At 39.0% G+C, this 11569-nt stretch overlaps 2 protein-coding genes across 3 annotated transcripts; one reads left to right on the plus strand and one right to left on the minus strand.

Annotated features, from left to right (window-relative positions):
* Positions 1 to 4371: 4371 nt before the first annotated feature.
* mtfr2 (mitochondrial fission regulator 2) lies at positions 4372 to 8548 on the minus strand. Of its 2 annotated transcripts, XR_006362106.1 has the most exons (9): positions 8369 to 8548; positions 7541 to 7723; positions 7150 to 7254; positions 6943 to 7067; positions 6647 to 6855; positions 6217 to 6547; positions 5620 to 5803; positions 4889 to 5086; positions 4372 to 4715 (listed from the first exon to the last, which is right to left on the minus strand). XR_006362106.1 is itself a non-coding variant. In XM_044048775.1 (8 exons), the coding sequence occupies exons 2-8, from the start codon at positions 7610 to 7612 to the stop codon at positions 5033 to 5035; spliced, it is 1080 nt and encodes a 359-aa protein (XP_043904710.1). In that variant the 5' UTR covers positions 7613 to 7723; positions 8369 to 8548; the 3' UTR covers positions 4372 to 5032. The 2 variants fall into 2 exon arrangements, 1 of the variants encoding a protein (XP_043904710.1); XM_044048775.1 differs by having other exon boundaries at positions 4372 to 5086.
* Positions 8549 to 8630: 82 nt separating this feature from the next.
* armc1l (armadillo repeat containing 1, like) lies at positions 8631 to 11561 on the plus strand. Its single transcript, XM_044048776.1, has 7 exons — positions 8631 to 8707; positions 8999 to 9153; positions 9609 to 9700; positions 9852 to 10035; positions 10136 to 10252; positions 10690 to 10764; positions 10968 to 11561. Exons 2-7 carry the CDS (start codon positions 9001 to 9003, stop codon positions 11160 to 11162), a joined length of 816 nt encoding a protein of 271 aa, XP_043904711.1. The 5' UTR covers positions 8631 to 8707; positions 8999 to 9000; the 3' UTR covers positions 11163 to 11561.
* The last annotated feature ends 8 nt before the right edge of the window (positions 11562 to 11569 follow it).

Raw genomic sequence — 11569 nt, forward strand, 5'->3', positions numbered from 1 at the left:
GTGGCTGTCCACAGTTAAATTGGTTTAAATTGATTAATTTACTATGAGAGTAGGTAGGTTTGGTAGGTAGCTCGCTAGCAGAAATGTATATATACCCATATGTATATATATATTTATATATATATATATATATATATATATATATATATATACATATATGGGTATATATATATATATATACATATAGAGAGAGAGAGAGAGAGAGATGTTCTATATTTATATAGAGCTTTTCTATATAAATATGAACTGCTTTACACTACAGTTTTGCCATTCACCCATTCACACATCTTTCATACCCATTCACACGCTGCAACATGGGGTTAAGTGTCTAAATTAAGTGTATAAAAAGTGACTTTAACTTCTACCAAAGTCATTTTCTGGAAAGATACTTTTACTCAAGTATCCCTTTAAGGTACTTTATACAATACTGCATAAAAGTGATGCTTACAATGAGACCACATTTAAATACTTCAGTCAGCATTTTAGAATGAAATTAAACAAAATATTAGGCACAAATGGACCCTTGGCTGAAGCCATAATTTATGAAAATGTTCATCTGTAATGTTGACAATTGAAAATCTTGTCTTAAGAGGAAATGCTGACACCTGGTGTAGAAGAAGGACTTTATAACACTTTATCTTCACTACACTTTGTATTATATCCTTGTTTCTCAAACAGTTGAGCTTCCTCTCGTGGTACTTGGAGGAAAATGTATGTGATCGTAGTGGAGCTGAGGAACATTGACTAGAGTGTTTAGGAAATGAAACAAATGAGAAAATAATGATAATGAATTAAAATTAATAATAATTACAGTCACCTTATGTCTCACTCCGTCTTAATCTAATTTCACTGAACCAGTGTGTGAAGTATATGTGAGGAAGAGGAGGATGATGAGAGAGAAAAAGTCTGTATAGCCGACTTTGTTCGGCCTATTTACACCACTGTATTCTAACCTTGGTGATAATGCAGTCACTTACAGAGCAGCATCTCTTTGTGGTGAACAAAAGGGGAAAAGACCAATAGTCATATGTCATTTTTGTTCTTCATCACTGAGAACACGTTTTATATTTCCTTATATTTTTTATACAGTATTATAATATTTTCTCAGGTGGTTCGTGATATAAAACGTTTGAAAAACAATGTAAAATGTGATTGTTTACTGACACATAGATGTGGATTTGAATTGATTTCCCTAGTCAAGGACTAGTGGAGTTTCTTGTTATTTCTTGTTATCATTTGTTTTCATAAAGAAAGAAGATAAAGGGACGATGATGTGTATGCCACAGTTTACTGTTCCACATCGGAAAATGAATCCTGTAGATGATTTATTTAAAATATGCTTTTGTTTCACTCACAGCTCCACTTTTTCCACTTAAAGGTACATTTAAAGTTGTTATATTTAATATTTAACATGATCCTTAACAAACAAACACAAACATTTGGAGGATGTACACTTATATTCGCCATATATTCGGCTGTAAATGTAATTTTACATTTTAATTTTAATCCTTTACATTTTTTTATTTTAATTCTAATAGGATGTGGGTTCAAACTTTACACCTACCCTGTATGTTACATATCCTGTTATGTACACAGAAAGGCAGAGAGCTTGTGCTGCGTGTATAGATACTTGCATATGCAAGCACATGCATTGAGCCATGAATATTATTCATTTGTCACAAATAGGAATGGTGAATGAGTGTGATAAATTGAAAAGTTACGTGTGCTGTGCTTCTTGAAAACGTGGTCAACTTGACACCTGTGCTGTTTAAAAGTCTGGAGATAGGTGGTGCTGTTTACTTTATAACAAAAAGTGACCTCTTAAAAGTCATCACTTAAAAAAAAAGCACATACAATTATCTTCTATTCATGATTGTGTGGATCAACAGAACTAAAATGTCACTAGAAGTGGGTGAACCATTAACATGTCTACACAGTTGCTGCAAAGTCAGATAGAACATCCTGTGGGTGGTTGTTATTCACTTACTGCGCAGGTTTTAAACCTCTATGTGGTGACCGAAAGCGACAGCCACATGTCATTGTTCTTCTTCATCTCTGAGAACACATTTGCCTTTCCTTGAACGCTGAAATAATCTTAGATTGTACGTCAGCCTTTGTTCCGAAGAACATATACAGGCATTTCTCTCCAACCAACGAGGATGGATCCTATTTATCTTGTGAACTCCTGGTCACAAACGGTGGACCAATATGATTCAACATGAAAAGAAGATACTTTACTTTCTGTACAAGGATCTGAAGAAGAAAAAAAGGTAGGATTTTTAATGGTTCTGTGGGAAAATTGTTGATTGTATTTCCTGATTTTGTTAATACATGTAGATTCATATATCATCAGCATAGATGTGATGCTGTTTTTATACAGCTCTTCTTCAATAAAAAATATTATATAAGTTATTATTTTTTATTTTGACAATCTCACTTCATGAGAGAAGTTTGGTAAATTGTTCCCTTCGTAAAATAAACAAAAAAAATGAAGAGAAAAAAATCCCATCAGAAATTAATTTTATGTTATTATGAGGTTTTATGTTATAATTTAAATATGAAATGCCTAAGAATTAGTCGACATTTGAACATACTGCAGCATTAAGATTGCATACAGTGCGCATGCACAGTGGTGATGACAACACTGGGACGTAGGATACATACAGACAAAACATACAAATATTAAAATGGCTGACTCGGAAGTAAGTTTGATCATTTTAAAGCTTAAATAAAATGACCATAGTACAGTATGTTGGTAAGTTTAGTAAAGGAGTTCTGTTGACTTGGAGTTTTTATTATTTGAAACAGTTGGTTAGCTTTTTTCTATTTCTTTTTTTAATTCATTAGTATTGTTAGCAAGTAGCAAGTAGACGCCGGTCCATTTTAAAGTGGCACGCTTTGCAACAGGACTGTTTTCGTGAAAGATCGTAAGATGCATTTTTATGAAACCTTTTCCAGGTTCTGAAGTTGTCTGTCGAGTGTGTGGACGATGCAGATGTATGTTCTGGAATCGTCGTATATGACGATGACGACGCGACATTTCATATTTCTTCCCACCCGGTGAGCTTACCACCAGCTATTTGAAAAATTTGCATTCAAATTTAAATTCAACATTTGTTTTTTATGCAATGTTGTATATTTAAGTACATTGTATTGAGCTGTTTTTTTGTTTCCTGTTGCCTGGCCCTCACAGGAGACGGCCAACAACGATGGACAAGGCCGTCGCAGGTACTGGTTTTACTGTGAACTACAGCTTTTTAAATTCAACATAAGAACTTAGTGATTTGAAGTTTCTGCTTTACTGCAGGTCTGTGACAGTGTTCCAGTTTCCCTGTTATGCGAATGATGGAGATATTACAATGTCCCGAGGACCTCCAGCGACTGACGGGGATCCAAACCCCAGGTAAACCACACAAGTTGTTCAGTAAAAGAAGGCCAAATAAGACCAACATTTTATTTTACTCGAGAAAGGAATCATTCACAGAGTATGTATTACTCTGTGAATGATTAAATTATTAATCACGTTTCCATACATTCTGTACTAGATATCATAAATATGTATATAATTAAGATATAACGATAATAAGTCACTAAATCACTCTCTTGTATTTTCCACAGTCTGCAGGAGGTTGAAGAAGATGAATAACGCTATTTAATTTGCTTTAACTCACTAACACTCTTGATAATATTTCTTAATATTGTCTTAATGTTGAGGTAGATATCCAGTATATGTCAATTCATGACTCTCTCAGAGAACATACTGTGATACAAGGAAAAGGTCAATTACAGATATATAGATGATGTCCAGTCCTGCCCCAATTTGACCAGTGAGTTGCATCAATGATGACTTGTGCATGAGATGTGTGGTTATAACACAGTTTATAAACTGCTCAGCCACATCATTCTAGCAACTCTGGAAATAAGCTTCTTGTCATTCTGCTCCTTCTGCATGGAATATGTTGCAGAAAGACTGGACACTGAGTTAATTCAGTGTTCTCAAATACAAATTGAAAATTCTTGTTTTTCATAAAGTGCATGTTAATTTAATCTGGATTATTTTATTTGTTTGCGTTTGTGCTTTAAATGTGTAACTGTTGTAACTATGTTTCATATTTGCTGCTGCCTCTCTTGACCAGGACACCCTTGAAAAAGAGGTTATTAAGCGATGTGATATTCATGGTTAAATAAATAAAAATGTTTGAATGTGTGTGGCTGTAATCTGGTTATCCATATGTCTGAGCAAGGTCTCATGTCTGTAGTCTTCTCTCAGTATCAGGCGTTTCGTGAAGAGTAAAGTTGACGTTTTTAAATCCACATCAGTAATATACACTGGACAGCAATGACAAACACACACAGTGTAGAAGTAACATCTGGGATTAATGTTAAGAGATTTCTTTCTCTGCTTTATTGTGCCACACCACTGCTTAGCTCATCTAGTTTCTTTAAAAAAAAGATCCTGAATTCAACAGTTTGAAATGAAATATGCACACAATACTGTAAACTCACTCTTCTGCAGCAGTTTGAACATCAGTTCAAATGTAAAAAAAACAGTAACATCAACCGGATTTGGACACAAACTGAAGTATCAGGAAGCACGAGGAGGAAAAGAAAACATAGTGTACCTGAACCTGAAACAGCAGTTGCATAGAATAGGACTATCTCAAAACTCATCGGTCGTTTCACTTTGGTAGAGGTAAGAGAATCAAGGCCTCACAAAGTGACTTTAGAAACATGCAGCGAAAAGCTACAATACAGACCTGCTTAAATACATCGTCTCCTTTGAAAGGAGCTTCACCCACATTAACATTGACAAAGAAATCATAAAACTCTGATTTACACAAACAAAACAATAATAGTGGTCACTCATCAGCTTTTACAAAAACATACATTTAAACATCCCGACGTAGAAAAACGTAACAATTTCAGGCGCCATATTCATTGTGAGACAATAACTTGCATATAAAGAAAGAAGTTTGTGTCCAAGGGCGCTGTAATGGCTGACAGGCGCTCTTTCATTCTGACCCAACCTCATTTAATGGGCCAACAGGCTGCGGCGACCCTTACTGCGTCTGGTGAGGTGAGGGATCTGGAACATGAAGGTTGAGCAGGTTAACGATCATGCAGATTATCAAACAAACAAAAAGGTGTGTTCATTTAAGTATGGCCTCATTCCCACCAAGCGAAACAGTGCAGTTCAAGCATTTCCAACACCGGGTGTGTGGGTTAGATAAGTAAATGACATAGTGGAGCGCGGCAATAAATATCAATAAAATTAAGAATAATATAAAGAAGAAAAATGTGACACTGAACAAAGGGCAACGATGGAGGACATCCAGCATTCTTTGTTGTTGCTTCTTGGCGTGCTGCTATTTATCACAAGAAGAAGACCTGCTTAGGTTTAAAGAAGGCTGGGTGTACATGAAAAAACTCCAGTTTTTCTTGGGTGAATCACTGGGTGGGTGGATACAGCTTTCACTGCCAAAAACTGGGATGGTACATATCAGTTATTTTTTGTACCCTTCTCAGTGCATGATGTACCAAACTATCAAAACTATACATATTGGTGAAAATTGGGCTGTGTGTGTAAAAAAACAGAACAAAACAAACAAACAAACAAACCTTGGGTGTTTCCGGGCTGCCGAAAGGTGAGAGTTGAAGAGAATTTTCTTTGTCAGAGGAGTTATTGTGGCGATGCTGGGCAAACTTCCTCTTTAGCGCTTCTGCAATGAGAGCCGCTGGGTCATTGAGCAGCGCTGCTTGTCCCTTACTGTGTCTCCTACCGACTGGTGTGCCCCCGGGTGATCTGGAAGAATAAGACATATTTTAGGGAAATTTACAGAGCAGTAATTCATACCACAACTAATTACATCCTTTTGTAATTACCACCAGATTGGTGATGGTCGTCTTGATTCCTCTCTGTCTCTATGCAGCAGGCCTGAACAGCGACTTTTAAATGTAGTCATTTTTGACAGTATGTCTTTTTTTCCACTATTACCATGGCAACAGACTGTTTTACTCAGTGAAAAACAACAAAAGTCTCTGTCTAAAGATATAAAACATACTTAAATGAATCAGTATGAAAATATGAGAAAATAAAAGAAGGTAGTGGCATACTGAGGAGACAGTTCTGGAACATCATAGTCTCAGACGTTAATATTAGTACAACTCAACCATGCATGCTGACACACTTATATTCTCTCAATGTTGATGCCCTACCTCTCCACAGAGCGCAATTTCACTTGAGTCAAGTCCTTGAGAACATCCATCATGGAGGGGACCCCTTTAACTTCCAAACTCCTGCGGTTTGAGCCCTGGGACTTGAGATGACCCTTACCACCGTCTGTCTCCTTGTTCCTGCGTTTGTGGATCAGCTCTATTACAGATAACGTCTCAGTGGAGGAGCCAGGGCAGGGAGGAGGAAGTGGAGGAGGTGGAGGGGGTGGTGGTGGAGGTGGAGGAGCACTAGTGCGTGGTGTGGAGGTGAGAGCTGGGTGAGGTAGTGGAGACATCAGAGGTGGCCTTGGGGTATTTGGAATTTCTGTCAGACCTAAAACACGTTAAAAGACAAAAATGATACTCATACCTGCGTGACACACTGAAAATACTGACTTTATTGTTCAGGTAGAAAGGTACAAATATTGTGTACCTGAGGCCGGAACAGTGGTTACGATCATAGCTATCTGAGCTCGTAGTTTGTGCAGCTCATCCTCCAGTGCTGTGATCTTCTTCATGGCATCTGTATCAACCATCTGTTTCACTGGTCTGCCTCCTCCCTGGATTTGATTCCTGGTTGGTCCCGAGGATTTCACCACATCTCGATTTACAGCACTCTGCTGCTTTGTAAGTAAATGGTTCCTGCCAATGGACATTTCACCATTTCAGGACAGTCAGAGGGGCAAAAATGTCTCGTGGTTTTCGTGTAATACATGTTAACATGCTTACCTTGTCTTTGCAAAGTGGTCCCCTTCATCCTCTAAGACCCACAGTACGTCAGCAAATGAGGGGATGTTAGGCGTTTCCACAGTGACATCAGCACAGCCATGGGGCTTGTAGGTGAGCAAAGGGATCTATGGCAAAACGTGAACATTTAACACCGTTTAAATTTAGATTTAGATCATTTTCAGCTTGCTAAAAAAAGTTGTACTGCACCTGAAAGTGGATACGTGGAATTGGTGTCAGTGGGAGATTTGTCCCAATCATCCGCACAACGCTGCGATATTGACCGCACAACTGACTGTCCCACACTGGAACCAGCTACAGACACAAAAAACAAATCCTCTGTTGCTGCTTGGAGCAGACACACTTTAACTTTTCCACCTCTTGCTGACCAGTGAAAATGAACCAAATAGGTTTGAAGTTTAATAAAACCAAACAAACACAATGTGACACCTAACAAAAGTGCAGCTCCCTGTTGTCAATTCTCTTCAGCAACCATGTTCTCCAATGTTTGGATTTTCGATAGCAGTTTCATACACTACATATTTTACATATATCATACATGAATACCAGATGCACAGTCACTAACAGAAATCTATCTCACCATGTCTGGAGGAACTCCAAAGTACTCCATGACCATGTGTAACACATGCAGAATATCCTCCACTAAAGACATTGGGAAGACTTTGTCCTGCACCAGCTGACAACTGCAAAGCTCCAGTTTCTGCTGATGGACTTGGTAAGAGGCCAAAACAGGAAGGTTGTCACTGAGTCACATACTGGGCGCCTGAAATGAAACAAGACACAGGACTCAACTATGAAAGAGAACCAATGACAGTTAGCACTCATCTTTAATCTAAAAACCAGTTTCCAGGTTTGGGTGAATCAGATCCAGCACCAAAGGACTGAAAAACAGCTTCTTCGTCCTTCTATCACACCTCGTCCTCCACAAATATTTGATAATTAGGGATGAATGATATTATCGGCAACTAATCCCTTATTTTTATGCACAAACCTAAGATTTCTTGTTTATGCTGAATTGAACTGTCCTTGAAGGTTGACACAGAACAGAACACATACCTCTATCAACTCTATTGACAGTTTCAGAGCTTGGTACGTTTATTTAAAAATAAAATAAAATAAATAATATTATGAACGTGATATTTAAAATAAATTCTACGTGGCCACGAAAGTGGTGGTATCACACACACTGATGCTCAGAAAGAACAGACAGCTGCCTGTGCCTCTGGATGCTGACTCTGCTGCTGCATCAGCCTGGAGTTAATGGTTCACAGTTTATGTGATTTAGTTTTTCCACAAAACGAGCAAAACCTTCAGTTTACAGCAGTGCAGTGCAGGGGACGCGACTACCGCACAAGCACCGCAGTGGAAAGGAACATGCGACATAAGTGGGAAACACAGGTGTACTTACCTTGCACTCGCTTCCTTGTCAAAACGGGCATCGGTCGCTGTATTATATCAACCACAAACACATTCATAAAACAATAAACACCACTATAATCACAGAAATAAACTGACTACTATAAACACTTCTCTGCTCACGCGCTCGCTCACACAGGAACTCTGTGAAGTCAAATAAAGCCGGAGTAGTAAGATCTTCTCTGATTGGCAGCTGACAGCAACTGAATGTGAGGAGCCAATAGGCGGGACTGATAGAGATGCGTGAGCAACGGCTGAGCGGCCAATCAGGTATCGCGAAAACGGAGCACCAAAATTTGTATTTTTGTCCACGAGCTGGTTCTCCTCTTGAGTAAGTAGACCGAATTAAAATACTTTTATGACACATGCTTAGTTTCATACACGCATTTATAATGTCGTAGTTGTTATGGAGTCGTGGTTGTGACTCACGAAAACGAATAAACTCATCCTCGCGGTCAGTTGTTCCGCTTTTCGTTAACGTACACAAAGTAGTTAGCCTCTTTGGCTAGCAACGATGTTAGCATTAGCAAACATGCTAACTTGTTAAAGGTGCAGCTCTGTCGCTGTATATATCCAGAGCATCACGACTGACGTGGCTGCAAATGTCTGGTTCACTTTGCAGAGATGGTGGACGCGCTGTCAGTGGTGAGTCAGCTGCGGGATCTGGCGTCGGAACCGCAGAATCGTGCGGTGATAGTCCAGGATCAAGGCTGTCTGCCCGGACTGGTTCTTTTCCTCGACCACCAGAACAGCGAGGTTCTGTTCGCAACTCTTCAGGTGAGTGCAAGAGTTAGCGTGTGTGCCTTAGATGCCAGGACATACTGGTCCTGTGGAGGATAAAGCGGTACAAAATGGAATAACAATATTCCATATTCAGTCTCTGTTTACTTATTCAATTGAATGCTAAGCTGTTCATAACTCAACTAATTTAAGATGGATTCTAGTGTAAAGAATCATTAAATACATTAAAATACATTATCATGTTTCCTGTTATTATTATTTATTGAAAATGGCCATTAAGTCATGTGATGTGACACACAGTGTCTACCAAATTGGATAAACACATTATAGGACACTTCTCCATTCACTTGCTGTAACTTGGCTGGAGTTTCTCCTGCTGTGTGTCATTAGCATTCACATATACAGCGCCTGCAGACAATCTGGAAAATGTCTGTGCTGAACAAACTTGTGTATTATTTTCTTATCTCTATTCTTCCTTTGTGTGTTCTCAGACCCTGCGTTACTTGGCCGAGTTGCCTCCCAACATCCCCACCATGAATAATGAACTGGGAATGATGGTGAGCCTGGAGAATCTTATGGGAAGGTGATATGATTTTTGTTTTTACTCTACCATGCACATATCATATGTGGTACATATTATGTCATTTCCAGTAACACTTAAGATGTTTCATGTTGTGCAGGAGAAAAAGTATGCCTTCAGACCCCGGCATCATCATATACGTTTCTCTTTTCAGAGACGGCCTGTCTGTTGACATCACAGCCTTGGCTCAGGAGGTGTATGACATTCTGTGTACACCAGCTAATCCAGTAGCTCCCACACCTGAGCGGGAGCGGAGAAAGAAACCGCAGTTTTTTATCAACTCCTCCAATAAGAAGGCAAAGTCGGTCACTCTGCACATTCAAGGACTGGATAGCACGGTGAGTAGGCTGATTGATAATCACACACTCGTGTGCATGAGTGTATATATTGCTGTTTCCAGCCCAACACTAATTGAACAAATCTCGCTCTGTTACCAAGGACCAGCGAGGTTTGTGTGAAGAGGCTCTTCTGAAGGTCAGAGGAGTGATCAGCTTCACATTCCAGATGGCTTCCAAGAGATGCACTGTCCGAATCCGCTCTGATCTTTCTACTGAGGTAACCGACAACTTCTATTTTTAAAATATATGCATTTGATTATTAGGTGCAGTTTTCAGGCTCAAGGAAATGGTGTATCTTTTCTGATTAATGTCCAATAACCCCAATAAAATGATTGTTTAGTCAGACTTAAATCAGATTTGCATACATACCTGTTGGTCAGACTGACATTTTACTAAATTGAATTACTCAACACACCAGCCAGCTTAAATAATTAATTATTTTGGATGTTAGGAATGGAGCTTTGCATTAAAAACGTACATTGAATTGTTTTTTATGTGTGTTGTGAAAGGTCAAACAGAAAACTCCTAATATTAACAAGCTGAAACTTTGGCATATCACCACCAAGTATAGTTGGGGTGGTCAAACACTTCATTCAATAAATTGATTCCCTGCCAATGTACTGACTCTCTTCCACGGTCTTTTTTCATTTGCAGAGTCTGGCTTCAGCCATCGCTGCCACTAAGGTGTTGTCGGCCCAGCAGGTGGTGAAGAATGAAACAGGAGAAGAGGTAGTGAACACTGAGCACTCATCCATGTATAAATTCAAGGAACACACACACACACACACACGCATAGCTTTCCCAACAGGTTGTTCGTCAGGCTTCAAACTTAGCAGGAGACTTTCTAAGGTCACCAGTGTGTTTGGATAAAATGCTTGAGATATCATAACATTTTTAATGATCTCTCCTGTCCTAATGATTGCTTAATTTAGGTTTTGATCCCTCTGAACACATCTGGGGTGAAGGTACAGCAGAACTCGGCGTTGCCAGACTACCTCCCCGAGGAAGAGGAGAGCCCAGTGAAGGAGGTCGACCGAGCAATTTCCCGCACGTCGGCTAAGGAAGATGCAAGCGGGAGCTGGCTCAACACTGCCGCCAGTTTCCTCACGAAAACCTTCTACTGGTGAAACTTGAGCTAAAGACTGCTCTCTGCTGCTGTTTGAGTGAGCACGCCACAGGAACACATCCTGACTTTGTGTGAATAGTCAACACTTCATATACTTGACATCAGTTCCTGTGAATAACTTAAAATATCAATATTCTCAAAAGCACTTGAGATTTTTATTGACTATAGTCTATTCTACTTTGAACTGAATGAGACACATGTTTATCTGTGGTGTTTACTTTCCTCTTTTCTCAAGTGTAAATATTTGTCTTCCCTCCTTTATTATTTTCTCTTTCGGTGTGTAAAAATGTTTTAAGTCTTTGCTAATTGTAATAGATGGACATGTATTTTCCCTGTATGATCATGTCAGGTATTTCATTATTGTTCTAAAAAAAAGTAATAAAAAAAAAATGTACAGCTACATCAGTG

This window comes from Solea senegalensis, linkage group LG17 (genome assembly GCF_019176455.1).
Source record: "Solea senegalensis isolate Sse05_10M linkage group LG17, IFAPA_SoseM_1, whole genome shotgun sequence".
Lineage (NCBI taxonomy): Eukaryota > Metazoa > Chordata > Actinopteri > Pleuronectiformes > Soleidae > Solea > Solea senegalensis.

Coding starts and splice junctions, on each gene's coding strand:
- armc1l (XM_044048776.1), top strand. CDS start 9,001: ATGGTGGACGCGCTGTCAGTGGTGAGTCAGCTGCGGGATCTGGCGTCG. Junction 10,036..10,135: donor TTCAAGGACTGGATAGCACG/GTGAGTAGGCTG, acceptor TCTGTTACCAAG/GACCAGCGAGGTTTGTGTGA. Junction 10,765..10,967: donor AGAATGAAACAGGAGAAGAG/GTAGTGAACACT, acceptor TGCTTAATTTAG/GTTTTGATCCCTCTGAACAC.
- mtfr2 (XM_044048775.1), bottom strand. CDS start 7,612: ATGTCTTTAGTGGAGGATATTCTGCATGTGTTACACATGGTCATGGAG. Junction 7,255..7,540: donor TTGGAGTTCCTCCAGACATG/GTGAGATAGATT, acceptor TTGTGTCTGTAG/CTGGTTCCAGTGTGGGACAG. Junction 5,804..6,216: donor AAATTGCGCTCTGTGGAGAG/GTAGGGCATCAA, acceptor TTATTCTTCCAG/ATCACCCGGGGGCACACCAG.